The following is a 22,139-nucleotide window of genomic DNA, read 5'->3' as shown; positions in this document are numbered from 1 at the left end:
CTGTCGACTGTAGATCTTCGAAGCCTTGAATTTTAATTTGTTATTAAGTCTTTTTGTTATTCCTTTTCTATGCCTAAACTGATTGAGATAGGAATTTATTGAGATATTTGGATTGTATATTTCTAAAAAATCCGAATATTTCATGTGGTGTTCCCAAATAATTCTCAATATTCAGGGTCAGGGCGGTCCAAACTCAAGCCCGCGGGCCACATGTGGCCCGCCGCTTCATTTTCTGTGGCCCGCATCGCATTCAGAGATTAATCGAAAAATCGCGTTTTGTGTTGTTTTGTCATAAAATTAACTAGAAAAATTATTTGACATATCGTTATATCAATAATGTCACTGAACTGACTAGTTGTATAGCTAGCTGAGGTAACTAGCAAAGAATGATGTGCTTGGCAGTCTAAACTGTTATCTGGCTTTCTATCGTTTTGGTCGGGAATATATATATATAACAATTTTGGCAATCCAGCCTAAGTTGGCTATGCCTGATAACTAAATATTTTAATGTTATGGCCCAACAATATGATACATGCCGGGTGTTTTTTTCCAACCAGCCCAAATAGTATTACAAAGAATGCTGCCTATATGTCAGAAAGTTTAGTAATTACCCTTCTGTACCTCACATTTGGTAATCAATCAATCTGCAGTTAAATGTAAGTTATTTCGTGAAGATGAGTTTAAAAAGAAAGCTGGCGAATTCGAACACCTATTTGTGGGAGGGGAAAACCACAATGCTTTCTTGATATGTCTGCAACAGAAGAATTGAATTTTAATCGACGTTTTAGACTTTTGTGAGCAATGAGCATTTTCCAAAGTTGAGACATTACATTAAAAATCTATCGATGTTTATAGCACCTACATTTGCGAGAGCAGTTTTTCCAATATGATGAGTTTGAAATCTTACACCAGGGGTCGGGAACCTATGTCTCGCGAGCCATGTATGGCTCTTTTGGTGACGGTATATGGCTCCCAGAAAAACCTAATATTCTTAGGCTAAGCTTACTATTGTTATGAGATTTTAAACTCTTTTATAGCCAAATTTGCCAAAGAGTTTGAGAACGTGCGCGCGCCCAGCGCATGTCTATGTTATGCGAGAGAATTACCAGACAGGCATTGTGACAAAACTATGGGATTCTGGAACATATTGTGGATCAAAAATCGATAGAGTCGCGGAGCAATAGAGAAAAGCTTATCGTCCGTTTATACGTACTGGTTACAGTATTTGTCATATTTAGATCGGACTAGCGAAGCTAGTTATTGAAATACTGTGGAGATGCCTAAACATAAGAAGGGTGATGACACTGATGAGTATCGTAGATTTCTACTTGTGCTGCATGTGAGCAGCTGTTCAAGGCCCTCAGCGACAACATGCAGTATCAGAATGTGTTGACTTTTGAGTAAAATTTTCAGGCCTGATTGAGGGAAGAAATTTATATATGGCTCGCACGGAAATGCAATCGAAAATATGTGCTTTTCATGGCTCTCTTGACCAAAAAGGTTCCCGACCCCTGTTTACACTATATGTAGATATAGGAAGACGTTTGCAGGTTTTAGTAAATTTTTTTCATATTCACTATCGTGGCCTGCGAACAATGCGAAGATAATTTTGTGGCCCGCGTAGCCGACAACTTTGGACCACCCTGTTATAGGTGTTTCATGGTTCAAAAAAGGATGGAAATCTTTGCTCTAAGGAACAGTATTCATATCGCTCATGCTCGATTTTTTATGAAATCTAATTACCCAGTAATTTGCTCTATCATATCAGCATATAATTCTGTAATTTTCTGCCAAATGTCGGTAGGTAGACTTTCACTAATCTCAGATCATCACTTAGTCAAACTGCAAACTGTATGCTGGTCTGGGCAGGTATGAAGTATGAAAAACATTCCAAACTTATTTAAATTGTAAGATTTCCATCAAAATTCAAATATTAGGAATAGATTCTAACAAAATTCTTTGCTGTTCAGAGCTTGTTATTGGTGCAGCTGTGTAGGTAACATACTTGAATGAAAAAATGCTGAAGGCAGCTGGTTATTTCAGTGGTATCGAATGCCCAACGGAGGCTGGAGGCGAAGGATGCTCCCGTTCTTATTGCCCTTTTCGTCATCAATTGCCAAGCAAACGAGCTGCACCTTCAACTTCTGCTGCAAACGTAACAAATTCGAGTATTACAATAGAATCTGTGAACGATGCTATAGAAAAGCTAAAGTCTGATATCGGGAGTGGGGTTGGTAATGGTGAACTATCCATTGATGAGTATAATCCTATAATAAATGAGTCGTATACTCCAGAACTGTACTTATCATATAATGAACATACCAGCGCAGCTAATCTTTACACACCAAGTGTGACATCTTCTAAACATTCAATTGATTACTGTCAGGAAACAGTAATGAAATCCGTTTTGCATGGCGCAAAGGGAGCAAGTAAGAAAGTAAAGAAAATACGTCCAAAATACAAATCAAAAAATATTTATCAACTGAATTCTCAACAACCCATCACAGATATGGAATATGACCCTGTTGTAAATTACAGCACATCTACTCTAGAAAATAGAAAGCTCTCAAATGCCGAAAAAAGAAATCACCCAGCAAGCGAAGACGTTAAAATTTCATATAAGAAATCGAAAATTGATAAATATTCTGAGTTCGGAATAGAGCTGAATGATGAAGGTGCAGATGAAGATGGTCTTGTGATAAACGAAGATCTTGAAGTAAACCAAGAGGACGAACCTTTATTCGAATCATCTGATATTAAAAATTCTGGGGAATCTGAATATTCCTTTGTTAGTGTTGTTCATGAAAGTGTATATGATGATGACTCTGTTTTTTTAGAGAGCAAGAAAACATATCCTAATGAATTGAATGAATCAGACGAAATATTGCGAAAAAGTATTTCAAAAAGATCCAAAAAATTGAAGGTGAAAAATAAAAAATCAACCACAGATAAAACTTCTAAAATTTTAAAATCTGGTAATAAAAATGTTGTTGGTATAACTTCAAAATGTACAATAGAAAAGCAGAATAAAAATTCCACTTTAAAGAAAAAAAAGATAGGTGGGCTTGGTAATAAAAATGATAAAATGTCACCCAACATGTCAAAAAAAGACAAAGATGGTGTGAAGTCAATGAAAAAGAAAAATGGAATTGTGACATCCAAAAATATTGATATTGCCACCTATATTGATCGAGATGAGATAAAAGAACTTGAAAAAGACCTTGAAAATGGAGACAGATACGAAGAGTGTTTGCGAATATTTCAAGAAGATTCAATAGAGGTAGAACAATCGGGTGGGTCTTGTGATAGCAGTGCTAATGAGCAAGATAGTGCAAATACGTCCATCGAATGTACGACTAAACCAGAAACTGTTGAGGAAACTAGTGCTGCAACAGTAGGGAAGCGCAGAGTTGCTCATGTTAATGCTTCAATATCAGCAGTCTCACTTCGGAAGCCATTAGTTCCCAGAAAGCGAATTTCAACTCCCGCTCAGCAAATGATGGAGCGTCTCAAAATTTTGGAACAAGAGAAAACAAAGGAGACATCCACGAGCTCTTCGAGGGTAGCACATAAATTAAGTGGCCAAATGGCTTCATTGGCAAAGAACATCAACAGTTCAGTTAAACCAATGACTTCTTTAGCAAAATATGAAAAGAAAATAGAGCAGAATCCTTGGTATCCTGGAAAGAAAGAAGAACCAACAGTGTGCGGGACCGCTACAAAGGGTGTTTCTCGAGTTGCACACCAATCGAAGGATACAATTGTCACTAAAAATGGAAATGTAATACCATCTCGTCCAAGAATTGGTGTTGATAGATATAGTAGAGTGCCTACAAATATTAGGCAAAGATACTTGACTACTTTTATTGATGAATGCTTGAGAATATTTAACAACAATCATGAAAAAGCATATGCTATGGCACAAATGGAAGAGGAGCAAATTAAAAAGAGAAGTAATACTAAAAATATTTACCTGAGCCTCGCAGCGAGTACACTAAAAAAGCTTCGCGAAAAGCCAGCATGTGAAGTAAAGAATATAACTGAACAAAAAAACACAGAAACTGTATCACAAAAACGCATCAGCAAGAAAGCTGATAGAATTTCTCAAACTAGCAATGAAAAATCCAAAAGAGTCATGTCACATGATAGACTTCTTGATACCAATACCAAGAAATGTAAAGGTGGGTATACCATTGAAAAGAGAGAGCAAAAATCAAAATTGACACTTTCAGATTTGTATGAAACAATGTGTCGTTATATTTTAACACCAGAACAATTAGATCAAAATGGTTATCCTAGACCTTGTGATGAGCCAGGTAAAGCTGAATTTAAATGCGACCCACCGCATAAGCCTTTTAACAACACAAGTAAAAAGGTTTGTGTCCACTGTGGCAAAGAATTCTTTCTTGACAAGAAAGGTAATTTTGCTCATGAAGAAGAATGTGTTCATCATTGGGGAAGGGCATATATGACTCGTGTAGGGCGAGGTTGGGAGAAAAGATATTCATGCTGCCAAGAAAGAATTGGTTCTGAAGGTTGTACTGTTGGTGATAGCCACGTTCATGCAGACAACAAATTAGATAGATCTGGCTATGTTAGGACATTGATGAAGTCACCTCCATCTGATGGGAATGCTGGTATTTTTACATTGGATTGTGAGATGTCATATACCGTTAATGGTTTGGAGTTGATTCGTGTAAGCGTTCTAGATACAAACTGTGAATTGATATATGACACTCTCGTTAAACCAAGTGGGAGAGTTCTGGATTATAACACAAGATGGAGTGGTATAACCGAAGACAATATGACAAATGTGAAAACGACAATCAGAGATGTACAAGCTGTTTTCTTATCAAAATTTTCGGCAGACACAATATTAATGGGTCACAGCCTTGAAAGTGACCTCATCGCTCTACGAATCATTCATGAGACAGTAATTGACACTTCTGTTGTTTTTCCCCATAAAAGGGGTTTCCCATACAAGCGTGCACTTCGAACTCTCTGTTCAGAATTTCTGGGTCTGGTCATACAAAATATGGCTGGTGAAGGGCATGACAGTACAGAGGATGCCTCAGCATGCATGAAACTAATGTTGTGGAAAGTGGAAGAAGATGGTAAATTGTCATCTTCTAACAAATAGTATTGCAACCGCTTACCTGTAAATTATTCCCTTTTTCTCTTATTTCAGTCATACTTTCTTGTTGCACCATTTTCTTTAGTTGTTCATTCATATATTTTATTTTTGTTTGACTTATGCGCTATCCAGAGATTGATAATAGCTCATTTGATTTCTTATCATCAAGATTCATACTAAATTTGGGTGTCCATACTAAAGTTGGCACACTATAAGGTCCTCTAATAATTATTTTGTCTTTTTTATGTGCAATCATTAGTATGTTTATGTTTCTATTTCATATGTTTATAAAATAGGCCGTTCACTTGATATATAAAGCCGATCTTGGTTTACTAATTAATTGTTCCATACCATTTGGTGTAATATTAGTTTATGAAGAACATACAGTTCTGTCAATAGAAAAAATCTGGAACAAAACTGAAATTATAAATCGATGTGTGATATGGCCAGGACTTGGCAAGTCTATTTTGACTCCTCGCCTATACATTCTAAAAGTAACGATCGTGTGCACAATTAGTACAAAAAAACCTATGGAATAAAGTTCCAGACGTGACGAAAAAGTAGTTTTTAATAAGTTTAATTTGCATATATTATCAAGTATTCATTTTGATTCATTAATGGGATCAACTGAAGAATCTCCACCCCAACTAAGACCAACTGTAGTATATCCAACCCAACTAAGACCATCTAACCCCACCAAATAATTAGTCCAGGTCAAATGAAGGATCAACTGGTATTATCGGGTTAGGGGATGGGGATATTCTTCAGTTGTGAGACGTGATCAACTGAAGAATCCCCCAAACCCCCTCCCCCCTCCAGGTGAGTCCAACTGAAGAATCTCCTTCCCAGATGGGTCTGGGAGGGAGGTTACAACTGAAGAATATTCAGAGATTCATCAATGGTCGGTGGGATGATTTGATTACTCCCTGATAATGGACTCTAATGTTTTTATATAATTATCGAATTGTAAATGAAACGTTTTGGCTGTCTTCAAAATTAGCGAATATGTGTCTTAAAACTAAATGGTTTGAATACGTATTTTGAAATGTTTCTTTACTGTCCGCCATACACTGTGAAAGAAACTGCATGCTGAAATTTTTTTTTGTCATTGTGTTTTTGGTTCATTTGGAGTGTAAGTTACAATGGGATATTTTATTTTTGTTTCAATGATTTATTAAACTTTTCATCGGTTGGATTTCATATGCATTTGTTTAGTCTATTATTTGGCAACCGTTGATCACTAGTACGACGTATGGCGGTCGTTGGGCATTGATATTTCAGAAAAACGTGCCTAAATTCCCATTTGATTATAGGATAAATTTACATATTATATTATCCCAGGGGAAAAGGATAGCCGAAAAGACAGTTTAATCATGTGGCGGACCACGCCTCTGGTCCGGTGTCCAGGTCGGGATGCGCCACACCGCCGATTATGGGTACCATACCAACATCATCATAACAGGACGGCTGGGAATTTCCGAAACTACCTTGAGTTTCCGAGATACAGCTACAGATAAAAATGCGGCGGATATTCACTCTTTCATAAGGAGTCCGTTGCTGGATCTGTGCTATTCACGAATCCATGTAAGAGGGCGTTTTGTTCTGAAGTTAATTGATAGAATGCATAAGAAGACAGGCCGTTTGAGGAAATAGCCTTGTATCATACATAGGTAGACTAATGAATCAAGATTAGCAATTGTACATTCAAGGGTTCATATGTGGTGGAATCTTTTGTACAAATCCCCGCCGCTGATGCAAAAATGTGAGATTTGAGAAAAAAAATGTCGCCCCGTTTTAACATAACAAATTACTAATCACCCAGTTGGGGTTCGGGTTAGTATTGATTTGAATTTCCACCGCAATCTGAATTCCTAACTGGACAATCACTAATTTTCTTATTTTAAGCGTTGGCGCGGATGTTTTTTTTGGTGGGGCTTTGTAATAGAGATGCCACATATGCCATTTTTGTCGTGCAGAAGTTTGTAATTAAATATGGTAAGAGTGACTCAGGATCGTTAGTAGGAAATGTATGTTTGAGATTTGTGGTTCACTTGTGTACAGATAAATTTGTTTTTGTGCGTAACTCAAATCACAGAAATCTAACTATTCGAGCGGTGTTTTTCGGTGAGCGATGGCTTAGTGCAGCGGTTCCCAATCGGGGGCCCGTGACCCAGCAAGAGAGCCACAGACATTTGGAGGGGGACACAATGCTACACGCAAAACAGATTTTACTTTTCCTTTTACAAGAAACCCCCTCGTTATTCTTAGTTTCATTGCCCGAGAGGGTTATTTCAAAGGTTGTTTTCTGTTGAGCACGTAGTGTTTGAACATAATGGGATTTAAAATGTACCCATCAAAATACCACTATAAATACCAGTGGAATGATAAACAGGGGATGACGAGGGCTAAAAGATTCCGGAAGAGGTCCACGAGCCATAAAAGGTTGGGACCACTGACATATGGGTTAGAGTTAGAGCGTTTCGTTAGCTATTAGATTATGGGTACCAACCCCATAGCCCACCATCTTACGCATAGTGTACTAAATTAGGCAGACGATTTCAAACCGTGGAGCGTTCGGTACTTCGGAAAATAATAGATTTGTGAATCATTTATGACTTCGTCTTGTGACTTTGCTCAGAATGGAAAGCCTCGGTAGAAACATTTTCAAATGATCCCCAAATTACAAACTTAATCCAAAATCACAAACTTTCGAGTTCTCAAGGATGTTTTATATTTACTCTGTCCCTTTTTTGCAATATCGTTAATATTTCTAATTCAACGTAATTCATAGCGTAATTCAACGCTATGTAGTTTCAGTATACCAGCTTCAGTCGTACACCCGCAACTTTTCTCAGAGATCTCGCTGGTATGCCGCATCCCTGCTAACCGTTAGGAATACCCAAGCCATCGTACCTCTGATTATCCGGTGTGGGTTCGCAAGAAGGAATTCCATGAGGATAATTATGTGCGAATTGATTGCTGGACTCCTCGACACCGATCACGTAACCGCAGATAGGTTACGGTTTCTCCACTATCAAGTCCATGCTTCTGAAAACAGGACGCGAGCCCATTTATTCGGCACGCGAGCGAGGCCTCGGAAACGAGATCATTCTCCTTTAGATAAAGTGTTTCAAGACTCTGAATTATCTGATGAAACTCGGTGTCCGCTTATTCATTATCGTTTTTTTAACAATCCGTTACTTATTTCAACTCTTATTGTCTTTTCATGGCGTACGGCTACACAGAAATATATCATGACGAAACCAACGAGTGGGCTTTTGAGAAGGGCGCCGCATTCATTTTGCTTCATTCTTACATAATATAGTTCGTCTGTGCCACCATTTTTGCTTGATTTATGAAGTTGTAAAGCAGTGGTTCTTAAACTTTTTCGAGCGCGACCCAAATCTGAGTTTTATGAATACTCGCGACCCAATCCTAAACAACGCAAAATGTGTTTTTAATGTTAGTACAGTTTGACTCAAATACAGACAACTATTTATTAGAAACAGTCCATTGACTCAGTGAGATTGATGAAACTGAAATTTCCTTTTCATTATATCTTCAATACACAGCTCTATTTTACTTAACGAAATACGCAAGTTGTCACGGGTATCGAGGCGATTGCGAGCTTAGTTTTGATAACCGCCAGTGCCAAATATCCTCGCTCGCACAAGTGCCTTGTCGCGAATTGTAGCAGAAAAGGCGTCCGCTGTCCGTCGCAAACACGACATCCTAGCTGGCTTTCGGTATCTCTCGCAATATATACAACTTTTTACTCATCAAATGTGCACACACTGCTTCGTTCGCGGTAAATGGTGCCTCAAGATGAAGTCACATTTTCTCTAGATATTTAATAATCTAATGTCGAGAAGCGAGCTTTTTCATTGCGTCGTCCACGCGGTCAACACAACGACAAGCATGGTTACCGATACCATAAAAGTAATACACGTGACTGGCATATCAGAATTGTGATGTAACAATGAGCTCAAGACAGTTCTTTCCGTGAATGAAATTTGATATTTCATTATTTTTAAATACCAGAGTTTAGAAGCTAAATTGAAACATTGGGAAAGCTGAAAATTCTTCCTTCTCCTCTTAGATTGCCCTTGCATTGACGACCTTGTCGCGACCCATTTTTAAACCTTCCGCGACCCATGTTTGGGTCGCGACCCATACTTTAAGAACCACTGTTGTAAAGCTTATGTTGGCTCGAGTTACTTGCTAAATTACTGTTATAAATTGATTTCGAATGAAATATAAGTAATTAGGTAGGGGAATACAAGAGAGGAGTGCAGAAAAAGAACTATTGCGTGACTGAAAAACTTTGCAACTGCATTACTCTCCATGTTTTTATCTACATATGCTTGTGAATCTTAGTTCTAGGTTATGAACTTTTTTGAGTCTTGTAATATGAGTAGCCTGAAAGATGAAACCAGTAGTTTTCTCTGGAAGTTATAAAATATAAACCCAATTTAAAATCTCTATGAGTGGTAATGCAGCAGCAGAAGTCCCGTTGATATAGAATAAGAAAAGTAATCAAATCTATTTGTCGGGATGACATTTTCCCGATTAGTGAATCGATTTAATATATGATCAGGACAAGTAGGGCAAAACGAAATATTTTTATAATCTATCCCTCGAGAGGAATATGCGGTACGGTAATCTACTAGTACCGTACCTGTAGGCATGGTATTCGATGGACCTTTGACCCCGAAGAAAGTTTTCTTATACTTTACCATTGCAAATTCTTGGTGCTCATTTTAGAGGTGGCTTCGCGAGTTGAAGCCTATAAACTGGGATATATGTTTCACGTCATCATTTTGATTCAAAACATTCAACAACTTATTTTTCAACAGTAGGCCTACCGATGAAGAAGTTTAGCCTAGTCTATCACAGCTATTTCTAGACTAATTTTTGATTACGGCAAATAAGCTACGACGCCCAAGCAATTAGAATGATCATTGAGTTCTTTGATTCATACTTGAATTTCTGAAACACAACCCAAAACTAACAAAACGAGGATGCAAAAACGAGATAATGTTTACAAACATGCCTAAAAATCTTTCTGAGTGACAAGTGTCTGAGCGTTTGCGAAAAAGTCTATTGTTACGTCACTTTTTGCGTCTTGCTGATTAGCCCATGTTACGTAATAAACAAGGAAGTAGATGATCGGGGGAAGGTCCATCGCGGAATTACTTACATTTATGTTTTTGACATGTATAGAAAAATAGAGAAAAAGATTTAACTTTTTAAGTTTAATGCTTTTATTGTGAAAAAACGGATGCGGCCCGGACTCATTAAGGCTCCGTCTCGGCGGCCCCCAGGTAAATTGAGTTTGAGACCCCTGAGTTAACCGAACGTGCAAGGAACACTCCCCAATATCTCTTTAAAAAGCTTATTTTCGCGTTTTCCTACTAAAACGCGCCCAAATGACTTATGCGCAAACCGTTCGACCCTACGCCGGTAAGAAGAGAGAAATTTCAAAAAATTTTGAGAGAACGTTTCACACTCTTATCGCTTCGATGAACACGTGTTACAAAGAAACGAAATTTCAAGCAGGGAGTGCAAAAGATTCTTTAATGCGTGATTACTATTTTCAACTAAAATTCTTCTTTGTTATTGTTGCAAGAAGGCACCGACGCAGTGAACCAGATGTGATGTCAATTGCTTCAAATACACCAGCCGACACATCCAGAAATCTTCATAAATATGAAATCAAAGTTCTGCCTGCTAAGACGAATGAACATAATTTCAGTTTCACTTATAAATTTATTTTGCATAGCTGCACTTTCTCGTCACATTAAAATTTTGTCCCTGATCCACTGTTTATATATATCCAATTATTTATTATTTCTATTTATTATCGTTTCAAGCCCAATTGAATTTATGAATTTAGTTTTCAGCTAAATATTAAATTTCCATAGCATTATTCAGGTCGCTTTAGATTAACATAGGACACCCCCCTTCCTTTATTGTTTTCTTCTACTTCCTTTCTTTTAAAAATACTCATAACAATGCATTTACCCACGAGTCTCCTAATTTTATTCAGAATTTTATTGTAAAAATATTAATGTAATAGTTTAAGTAGTTTTGTCACTGGTCATCTTTCAGTGTTACCTTAATAAAATCAGCATATATGGTGGGAGCTGACTTCGATGACCGTATGGTCGTATCGCTTCCTCCTGTCCATACCAAAAAAAAATTTTTTTTGCTAGTGCTATTTTACTGATGACTATTTTTTACGTTTTTTGGTTGACGAAATAATAAAATCTCTCTCTCCACGTACATTTAAACCCATACATTTGCACCGGTATATCAGCGGGTTCAATCTATATGCGTGTGCTAAAATCCATGGGTTAGGGACAGGGTTAGTATGGGTTCAAATATCCGTAGGTGCAATTGTCGTGGGTTCAAAATACGGGTGCAAACTGCAAATGTACGTGGGTGCAAATGACTTCCACGAGGAATATTCAAATTTGACCACAAGTAATTTGAAGAGTCATATTTTTCAATTCGCATGCATGATTCCATTTCAAAATTTCGTTAACACGGAGTTGACCCCTGGAGTAGAGTAATATCTTCCCCGAAATTTATAGTATGTGTGTATAGAGCAGTGCTATCCTCATAAAAGACTTTCCCCGAATGTCTTTAACGGAAGTGTTGGAGGCAGAAAACTGCTACCAAAGCAAAGCTGTTTTGGAGCTGCACCAAACCATGGACCTTTCTTCCTTGATGAACCATGAATCTTCCTTTTCGCATCCGCTCAGACAGATTTTTCTAGCGTGGTCGTAAACATTACCTCGTTTTAGCGTTTTTGAACTCTATTCGTTAGTTTCCAGTTGTGTTTTGGAAACCTAAATATAATTCAGATAATTCAATGATCACTTTGTCTTACTAGGAGTTTTAATTTATTTACAGTAGTAAAAAATTAGTGTAGAAATAGCTGTGATAGACTAGGCTAAAATTCTTTACCGGTACTTTTAAAAAACAGATTGTTGTATGCGATGAATCATAATGATGATTTGAAACTCATACGCCATTTTACAGGCAATAACTCGCAAAAGCACTCTTAAAATAGCTCCGAAAATTTTGCAATGATAAAGTATGGAAAAAAAATTTCGGGGGTCAAAGGTCGGGGAAAGGGCCATTCGACTCCCATCACTCGCAGACCAGAGCGAGTCCGATCATAGACTATCTTTACTGGTATCTTACAACACAGTTCAGCAGAAGCTTATTGAAAGCGGAACTCAAAAATCATAAAATAGAATCTGTGATTCTGTCTTAACTCTGTTTTTTTCCGCGAGAAATCGAGCGTGCAAATAAAAAATCCCGGCCTGCAATTACTGAACTATGCGTAGTTTCCGCCGGTTCGAAGGGCTGCTTGCTGTCGCGGTCGTTCACACAACCGCTGTTGCTGGGCTGAGAGGGTACGGTAACTTCGACAGCGAAGTAAGTCTGAGAAGCTTACAGTCAGTCAGTGGCTGCTTTTATCTACTCTTTTTTGGAGCAAAGGGCTCGAGTAAACGTTGTATTTCTGTACTGTACCGCCATTAACTGGCGCGGCGGTGTGGCTCAACGGGCTAAGCGTTAGGAATACGCTCGCCACCGAAATTATTATTGAAATTATCATAGATAATTTATCAGGGTCCTAAATCTTATACGGTATCGATGCAGATGTTGCAATGTTAAGTGTTTCATATTCAGATATTTATCGTTATACAGTTATAGTCTAGATATAGAATCATTGTATTTTGGGGTCTGGTATAGTTCAGTACCACATGTACTTCTAGTTGACCTGGCTCAATAATTTTTGCATATGTCAATCCTAACCCCGAACTGACTACATCACCGAAAAAATTACGTCATTTCGACGTCACAGTGGCGTAATGAGGCCCACCGAAGTATGCGGATGGTCGTCCAAAACGTGCAGACGATCACCCGAAATCGAGCAAGCAATTTCTCTCGTTTTCTCGTCACAACGATCACTATAGGAGAGAGATCGCCGGCTTTAGCAAGTTCGTTATCGGCGGCGCAGATGTCATTTCGGGCGATCGTAATTATACTTTGACAATCCCTATGACAAGATGATGACGTCGTAGTAACGTAATTTTTGGATGGCATAGTCAGGTGGGGGTTAGGAATAGCATATGCAAAATTCGTTATGCTACGCCCACCAGAAGTACTTGTGGTACTAAACTTTACTAGACCCGTATTTTGTATACTATCTGACTACAGAGCAGGGCTACTGAACTATTTTCATCAGAGGGGCATACACAAACTTTAAAAATTACCGGGTCCGGTCATTCAAAGAATATATTTTTAGCTTTGGAACAAAATACAAATTCATTGTTTGACAAAACACAAGAGCAAAGCAATGTTTCCAAATATATATGGAATCGGAGTCAGAGCCAAGCTTACTGTAATAGATGGAGCCGGAGCTACCAGAAATTTTAGTGGCTTTCTGGCTTTTGCTCCTAATCAGTTTTGTTTTTATAATTTTTTAAAAGATCACACAACATAATAAAATCCATCCTCCAGCTTATAATATTTTTTTGGATTGAATTTTTTACATACCGTAATTTAAAAGTTTCAATGTAAATTTGTACAAAAAAAGTTAACGTTCAATTTTAAAAAAACTTCACAAAAAAACTCGAAGGCTATGGAGCCGGATCTGAGCCCAGCTTAGAGGTACAAAATGACACGCTCCAGACTACCTAGCTCTCCAGTTCAGGATGAATATGTACATATCACAGTGGTAAGGCTTTGAAGTGCTGGAGAAAATTTCCATTCGACTACAATCTTAACTCTTAGTTATGCCTTCCATGAAATGATCCAGGTTAAGAAAATTTTGACTTCTGGGTAAAGTCAACTTTTATTAATCGTCAAGGCCCTTAGTGAATCCGTGTATAGCTTTTAGCTTCTCAAAGGTTATTTAAAGTTCATCTCCCCCAAGTTCCACCGAAGCAACCATATTTAAATGAATTTGTTTTTATTTCTAGCATCACGATTTAGCAAAATTGGTTACATAGCAGTTGTATTTATCTCAATTAAAGAAAGTTCTAAATTTTGGAGGCTTATTCAGATAACTCTGCTATGGATATTTTGAAAAAGTTGTAATCAAATGATATAACTTGTTCGAATGTTGAAATCATGGCAGAAATTCCTGCTATCTCATATGACACATTGTATACTTCTCGGAAGGACTCAGAGGGGTATTTGGGACAAGGAACATTCAGCACTGTTTTTCGTTGCTACCATCATGCACATGGGGATGTTGCTGTCAAAGTTCTCAAGAAATGTGGTAGAAACCCTATAACTTCGTTTAATAAAGAAGGATTAATGCATCTGAAAGCCAACTCATCTCCACATATTTTGAGCTTGCATGGTATTGCCCAACAGGGTGGATTTGTATGTTTGGTCCTGGAATACATGCCGTTTGGAGATCTAGCAAGTTTGTTAACAAGTCACAACATAGAAATTCCATGGACTGTCAGACTTCGTGTCCTTTTTGAGACAGCCTCAGCATTGACTTACCTCCACAACTTTTCTGAAGATAAAAGATTTATTCATTGCGATCTGAAGGCTGAAAACATTCTCTTAAGTGCCGATCTTCATGCCAAAATTGCTGATTTTGGAGGATCTACTTTATCAAGTTATACAGGAGCAACGGCCGAAATGTCTAGGTCGGGTTCATATAGACCGGATGATGGCCTAATTCAGTATACACTGAGCCATGCAGCACCCGAACTTCTCGGTCAGCTGGATGGGAAACGCACCCCATATATGGATATATACAGTTTTGCAATAGTGATGTATGTTGTTACCAGCCGAAATCAGCCATTTAGAGCAGTTCCTCCTCATCTGATCGAGCATTGTGTGAAAGGGGGTCAGAGACCAAGAGAGGGGCTTGAAAAGATTAAAACTGAACTAGCAGAGAAACATATTGCTGTAGACCAAAGTATACTTAACTGTTTCTTTGATTTGATGGAAAATTGTTGGAAAACCGAACCGAAGGAAAGGCTTCCAATGGATAAAGTGCGTGCTCGATTACATGTAGAATTAAGAAACATTCTTGATAGTACAATGTCACAGGATGTAAATAATTTAAAAAGTAAAATGCCTGCATTTTCAAGAGGTGGCATGCCACAAGATCCTATTGGTGTTCTGCAGAAGTTTCGCCATTATGAATCTAATCCCTCAATAGAGGTATGCCGTCCACATCAATCAAGATGGCATACTGTCTCACCTGAAGCAAATCCCCCATTTAGACGTTCAGAACAACAACAACCTCAACCTTCAACTTCCCAGCTATCAAGATCTTTTCCTGTGCAGCCTGTTGATGAATTATCGAGCAGGATGAGGAATATGCAAATTCCTGGTCCTCCAATTCATTCCGCAACTCAACCGACCAATCCCCAGTCCCCATCTGGGATTAGGGAATTGGAGGCAAGCTTTGCTGACCCCTATCTTCGTGAAGGAAATAATGTCAGAATGATTACTGATGTTGCTGCCATAAAAAATGCTCAAATTGGACATGGTGGTTGGAATGATTCTTTGTTACAGTTGAGAGATATGATCGGAATTGTAAAGAAAGTTGAAGACAATGGTGATGTTACAGTGTCATTTTCAGGTGTTCAAAGCCACCGCTTTAATTCTTGTTCATTAGTTAAGATTCCATCAGAAAGTGATTTTCATATTGGCGATCTTGTCTGTGTCACTTTGGACAAAGAGATTGTACAGATAATGCAGAAAGATCATGGAGGATGGGTGAATGACATGGACTACATTTTCAAGCAAACTGGGCTTATTTTCAGGTTCTTGCAAGAGGGTGACATTTTGGCAGTTTATAAGAATGGACTGTACTTTCGATTCAATCCAGATGTATTATGCAAGACAAGCGGTCCTGGTGACCTTGAAGAGTTATGTCTCCGTGATAATCCCAATATAAAAATTGGTGATTATGTCTGTCATGATATGGAAGAAGATGTCATGCGAGAGTTACAAGAGTGGAGCGGAGGGTGGAACAGTGAGATGTCAAGTCTGAAAGGCAGAGTTGGGAAGTTAGTTTATGCTGATTATCACGGAAGAACCTTTGTTGCATACAATTCAAAATGCTGTTATGTTTTCAATCCAGCTGCAATTACTAAATTATCTGAAAACGAAGCAATACGACGATTTAAAAACCATAAAGATGAAATGAAGAAACACGCAAAATTGGTAGTTGAGAGTAAAATAAATCGCCGCGAGTTTGCCATTGGTGATGTTGTGCGTGTTCATCTTCCCTTGGATGTAATGATAGAGATGCAAAGAGGTCATGGCGGATGGTGCTACCAGATGCTGGAGGTATATGGTTTAACTGGCAAAGTTAAGGATTTTGATGGATCTCATAATGTACAAGTTCTCTTTGACACTGGAAACAAATGGACATTCAATCCTGCGGTTCTCGATATCACATCCACTGATGGTTCTGTTCCGCCACCTTTGTACGTGCCTCCCTTTCTGATAGGTGATAAAGTTCGTGTGAAGATAGAAGATCTAAATAATGAAAGAAACATGTCAATGAACAAAGTTAGACATGTTTGCAAACTACTTGAAATTTCTGAAGAGAAGGTAGACATACTGACGAAAACTGGTGTAGTTGCAGGAATTGACGATGATTTTGATGTGATAGTAACTTTCGGAGAAGGAAAAAGTTATGGAATCAAGCCCGAACAATTAGAAAAGATAACATAATGAGTTATCAAGCATATATTTGTGACTGAATTCTTTTATATATTTCTAATACTGTAGTTCCCCATTTCTTCATGCCTTTTATTGACTTGCATTGAAGTTGCACTCCTTCAACAGAATCTGTTGATTATATCGATTTTTGTCATTTGCAACTAAGTGGTCTCTACTGACACAATGCTTGCCATCAAAGCAGCTTACAGAAATGGCCTTGAAGGAATCATTTATTTCACTGTTTTGTTTTTATGTGTTCTTCTGTGAACCCCTGGTTGGAATCCTTCAATGAGTACTCTCGAGTTCCTATAGTTCTGAAATAGTTAATATGCAAATAAATAAAATATATAGTAATAATTTTAACATATTTTAAATTCAACATTGTAGAAACTTTAATTTTGTATTCATATTATCAAAATGTTTGATATAATGATTACCTGCCTTATGCATTTATGACGTAACAACTTACGTTACAGGTTACATTAATATGAGAATGAACTGTGGGATAATATACTGCCCATCTCCTGGTGAAATAACATCTTATTCACACCGCTTAAATCATGCAATAAAAGTAATATTTTTGATTTGATGAGAATGAGCTAGTCTAGGTAAATGAAGTATATTCATAATTGCTGTTGCTTGAATAGTTGCAATTGAAAAAACTTATAATACGAGAATATCATTATGAACAATGTTACTAATCTAAAGCATCAACCAAGATAAGATTATGTTGCTTCCATGGGTAAAAGTTGACAATTCTAAGTTGTGGTGCTAATAACAAAACATGCTTCCGCTGTATTAATTAATGCGAAATGTATAGAAGAAACGTCATTAATGATTTATTATTTTACTACATTGTATATTTTATCTAATGATCAACATTACCCTATTAATTTGAAGTTTCTAATCGTTCTGTATCATGTATGAGTTCCTGTTCGTTATTTTTTGGTTATTTCAGCATTGCATGGTGTTCCTATTTACATATATTTCTTGCTTGAACAGCCGTATCAAGTATTTTATTACTTCCGGTTATATTCACTAATTTGGGCTCATGAAATTTACCTTGTGCATTATATGATTATGTGTCACCCCTATCAATGAATGAATCTCATCCATTTTTGGAGCACTAGCATGATATAACTGGCATTGCCGTCCAATTGAAACAATCTAATTTCATTTCTTCGTATTATTCTATGAGCTAGTTTTGTTTTTCTTTATTGCGTTTAATTTCAACTATGTATCTACTTTACTAATTTACTTTTATTAATAGAATCGTCATCATGCACAAGTGGGTTTTTATTGTTTATGCCCGATAGAACGATATGACAGCACAGTTACACTCCTAAACTGCACCTAGAATATTTTCATCTGCATACTTTTGAACCTCGAATTTTAGCATCAGTATACATTTGCATCCATGGAGTTTGCATTCGTGGACTTTCGCGTGCTTTGACCCTCCAATGGGTCATTTAACAACTTTTTACTGGTTAGGGAGAATGGTAATTATTGTAAAAGTGGTTTGAACTTCAAAATTGTAGCTTAAGTGTCGGCATGAACGATGTTGTGCTACATATACCGAACCGCTGCTAACTGCTTTCAGCTTTAATTGTCACCTCGTAATCGTTTTATGGGTATCTTCCTGGTCACGCGAGACCACAGTCCTTAGTCGTCTAAACCTGAATTGATGTGTGCTGTGTAAAATTTGATTTCGGAAACACTTTAGTGAGAATGAAATGGAAAGCTAATAAATAGCTAAACATCAATCAGCGGAGGACAGGACAAGATAAATTAAACACTTTCAGTTATGAAGTCGCATTTTTTGTTTGATTCCGCGCCACCCCCTGTCAAATTGTTCCATTCGTTTGGAATATATATATTTATATACTGTAGGAAGAATTCGAATTTTCTATCAAAACATGTTTGTTTTGAAGCAGTTGGATTTACCGTGCTCAATTTTGCTAAGTTTCGTTGTCATTCAAGTGAAGCAGTTCGACTCATAATGAAGGTATCAAACGCGGAGTGTCTTTTTTCTCACTTTGCGCAGACTAGCGTCTGGAAATTGCTTCTGTATGGAATTGAAAACTTTGTCTCTTTAAAATATGTTCTTTTGAGGTGATCAAAATGCTTGCTGTTCAGTGATACCTTGTGTGAGATTGTCCTTATACACATTTTGTAAATCTACTTATCCGATAATTTCGAATCAGTTTTGGTATGAGATGTTTTATTCGCGTAGTGGGATAGTCGCCGATCAGAAGTTGAGGGTATTCGACTGAGAATAACTTTCAGAAATATTGAGAAAAACGTTTAAGAGAAAATGTTTGCTTTTGGTCGATTTTTATCGACTTTAAGGTGCTTCGTGTAATCCCCTGATTGGCAAAACATTTTTAAAATATTGACATATCTAGCGTATATCTGCAGGCACCCGGTGCTGTCGTTTGCGTCGAAATCCTCCAAATTTTAATGCGATCGTTCTTTGGTAATCGTATATTCAGCGTTGTAATACTTGTTGCATAAAATCCCGACAGCTTGCATAGGGTGACCTATAGGTCCTATAGGGTGACCTATAGGTCCTATAGGATGACTTATGCACAATCGTTCGATTTGAGTCATAAACATGAGGATATCCTGTTACGATGCGATAACACCGCTTATAGTAGTCTAACTTTGCTAACTAACATTGCAAAATCCTTCAAGTGTCGCGATCCACATTGCCATAGATCCGTCAAAAATGATCATACAAGGTTTATGTTGGCAGTTAACACATCGCAAACAATCAGATATAAAAGTCTCCAGAAAATGCCCTATATTTAACGCATGGTGATCATCCGTCACGAAAGCCAAATTTCCTTTTTATTGATTGACAACCAAGAGAGTGAAAATATACATTTAATTCCAGCTTTCCTTTTCAATAGTCTGCCCGTTGCGTCAAAATAAACGACATCATGTAGAGAAATGGTATTTTAGGCAATCATCTATTGTTTCGTCTTAAGAATTACTCCGCGTGGTTGGATACTGCACCTAACAAATTGAAGTCTCGCTTTTTCAAGCTTTCTCGACGAATTCTTTTGTTTTTTTTGCTCTCACTTTTGATTTTATGCAATGTTTTTTTTCTTTGGTACATACGTATAGAGGACTTGCACGGGTCACGTGACTTTGTTACTGGACGGCAATAAAACAAACACGTCCATCTGGCTCCAGTTGCAAGTCGGATTATACGTTTCCGTTTTGTTTGGCTGTTGAAAATGGTTATTTCGTATTGTTCCGTTGGCTGTACGTATAATATACTATAGACAAAGAAATGGATCTTCAGTTATATTCCCCTGATTTCAAAAGATCCGGAACGTCGCGCAATGTGGATATCATCTATTGCCTATTGGCAGAACTGCTTGGTGTCAAGTCCAGAAGCCATATTACTTGTGTTTCACTGTTTGCGGACAGCACTTCGTTGATGGTGAGTGATAATGTGGTGATAGTGTGCCGTTATCAATTTTTTAAAATATTCACAAGCTCCCTCATTTCAATGGAAAGCAGATGACAAACTACTGGTATTAGTAGGCCTAGGTGTGGGCCTACTTGCAGTTGCAGACTTGACTTGTGTAAGACAGTAAGGAAGTAATAATCAATCGCTATAAGGTATTGTTTCCCTAATTAGCAGGTAATCTATAACTAAGTGTGAAAGGTTGAATAGATAACTAAAGTTTAACACCAGTGGTCATGCAAAAAATAACCAGAATTCAATTGAATTCGCCATCTAGGAACACGCTCGCCACCGCCTCTCTGATCACCCTGGTAGTTTCACTGGTTTCAATCCCATGCGGGGATAGTTATGTGCGAGAGGATTGCAGCTCTACTCCCACCGAGGGTGGTTCACATGACCGCTGAACGGTTACGACCATTCCCCACCATCCAAGTCCATGCTTGTGGAAACAAATAAGTGCCCCCCCCCCCCCCCCCCCCCCAGATAAATCTTATCCTAATGGTGCTTGTACAACTGATCCAAAATGTCTTTTTATTGCCATTGGTAAAAAAGATATGCTACCCGGAATCAAATTTATTTACGACTAGTGCCTGTGGTGGGATATGGACATAAATTTCACACTCCTTGAGCGTTAGATTTTATGAAAACTCTATCTGTATCCATTATTTTACAGATATGGGTGCGACCATGGAATAGATGGATGGCAAAGTATAAGTTGCAACAAGACCACAGTGGCACAAGACCTCAGCTTGCGTGACTTGATAATACACCCTCAGTATCCATTTATTGATGCTTATCGTAATGACAAAGTAACTTGTAATTACTGTGGATTGGTGAAGATAAAGTTTCCATTGTGCTTTAACGAAAGCAACTTCAAGACGACCCTATCAAGAAAAAAAATTGTTTCGGTGGGTCTGGGAGTGAAGGTTTTAGTCTAACGTTGGACACCAATACTACAACCAGATACAGTTGCCAATGAAACTTACCGAGGCGCAATATTGCGACTTTGTGATCTGGAAGGAAATTCTGATGGGTAGCCGGCTAGCCGCAACCTTTTGTTTAAAGAATATTATGCGATATAACTTGAGAGTCTAAACTTTTATTTGAAAGGGGTGTACCCAAGCTAATTTGCAAATGGTATTCATGGTACCAAATGTATCACACACTTTACAGTAATTATTGGACACGAAGTGGACATAACGATCGTTTCAATATTATGTTGTTGTTCTTGTTCTTTGACACGTTTTTAAAAAGTCGCTTTTCTCTTCGAATACTGGACCAATTGCTTTGAAATTTTCAGTGGTTGAAGATAAAATTTTTCCCCAGAAGGCTATTACTTTTATTTATTTTAAAATTTCCTGTGGACTTCGAGATATTTGTTTTTTGTGTTCAAAGAAGTGATCAGAATAAAAAATAGTGACACCTTGTGGCGATTGCGCGAAGGCATATCAACTGAGAAGCGATCGTAATTCTTGCTCCGCTAAGAGTTGTTTATGGGGAATCGGGATGTTTGGGGTTACCGGTACCCGCAATGCGGCAATGCAACGGTTTGCGATTTCAATAAACTCGAAAGGTTTTTGAGGTTAAGTTAAACTACCGGTACTGTTTTGCTCGGCGTTCAATCAATCAATGTTCACTTTCCATATATTTCAGTATTTGTAGAGTGATGTTCCCGTGTTAAGCGAAAGTGATACCGGTACCGGTACGATAGCTGGGAAAGCTATGACAGTCCCTGTGGCCTGTACGGCACGTACCGGTACCGTTTACAGGTTTACGTACCGTCTTACCGATACCGCTGTACAGGTA

General features: G+C 37.9%; 2 protein-coding genes and 1 long non-coding RNA gene across 3 annotated transcripts; all 3 read left to right on the top strand.

Annotated features, from left to right (window-relative positions):
• Positions 1-1,623: 1,623 nt before the first annotated feature.
• On the top strand, positions 1,624-6,334 carry LOC120338895 (uncharacterized). Its single transcript, XM_078115969.1, has one exon. It carries the CDS (start codon positions 2,018-2,020, stop codon positions 5,138-5,140), a length of 3,123 nt encoding a protein of 1,040 aa, XP_077972095.1. The 5' UTR covers positions 1,624-2,017; the 3' UTR covers positions 5,141-6,334.
• Positions 6,335-14,116: 7,782 nt separating this feature from the next.
• LOC120339224 (uncharacterized) lies at positions 14,117-18,143 on the top strand. The gene has a single exon (XM_039407310.2). It carries the CDS (start codon positions 14,285-14,287, stop codon positions 16,865-16,867), a length of 2,583 nt encoding a protein of 860 aa, XP_039263244.2. The 5' UTR covers positions 14,117-14,284; the 3' UTR covers positions 16,868-18,143.
• Positions 18,144-20,056: 1,913 nt separating this feature from the next.
• LOC144427145 (uncharacterized) lies at positions 20,057-21,320 on the top strand. Its single transcript, XR_013477768.1, has 2 exons — positions 20,057-20,306; positions 21,007-21,320. It is a non-coding gene; the product is annotated as an uncharacterized LOC144427145 (long non-coding RNA).
• The last annotated feature ends 819 nt before the right edge of the window (positions 21,321-22,139 follow it).

This window comes from Styela clava, chromosome 9, assembly GCF_964204865.1.
Source record: "Styela clava chromosome 9, kaStyClav1.hap1.2, whole genome shotgun sequence".
Taxonomy (NCBI): domain Eukaryota; kingdom Metazoa; phylum Chordata; class Ascidiacea; order Stolidobranchia; family Styelidae; genus Styela; species Styela clava.
This window is presented reverse-complemented; position numbering and strand designations above follow the sequence as displayed.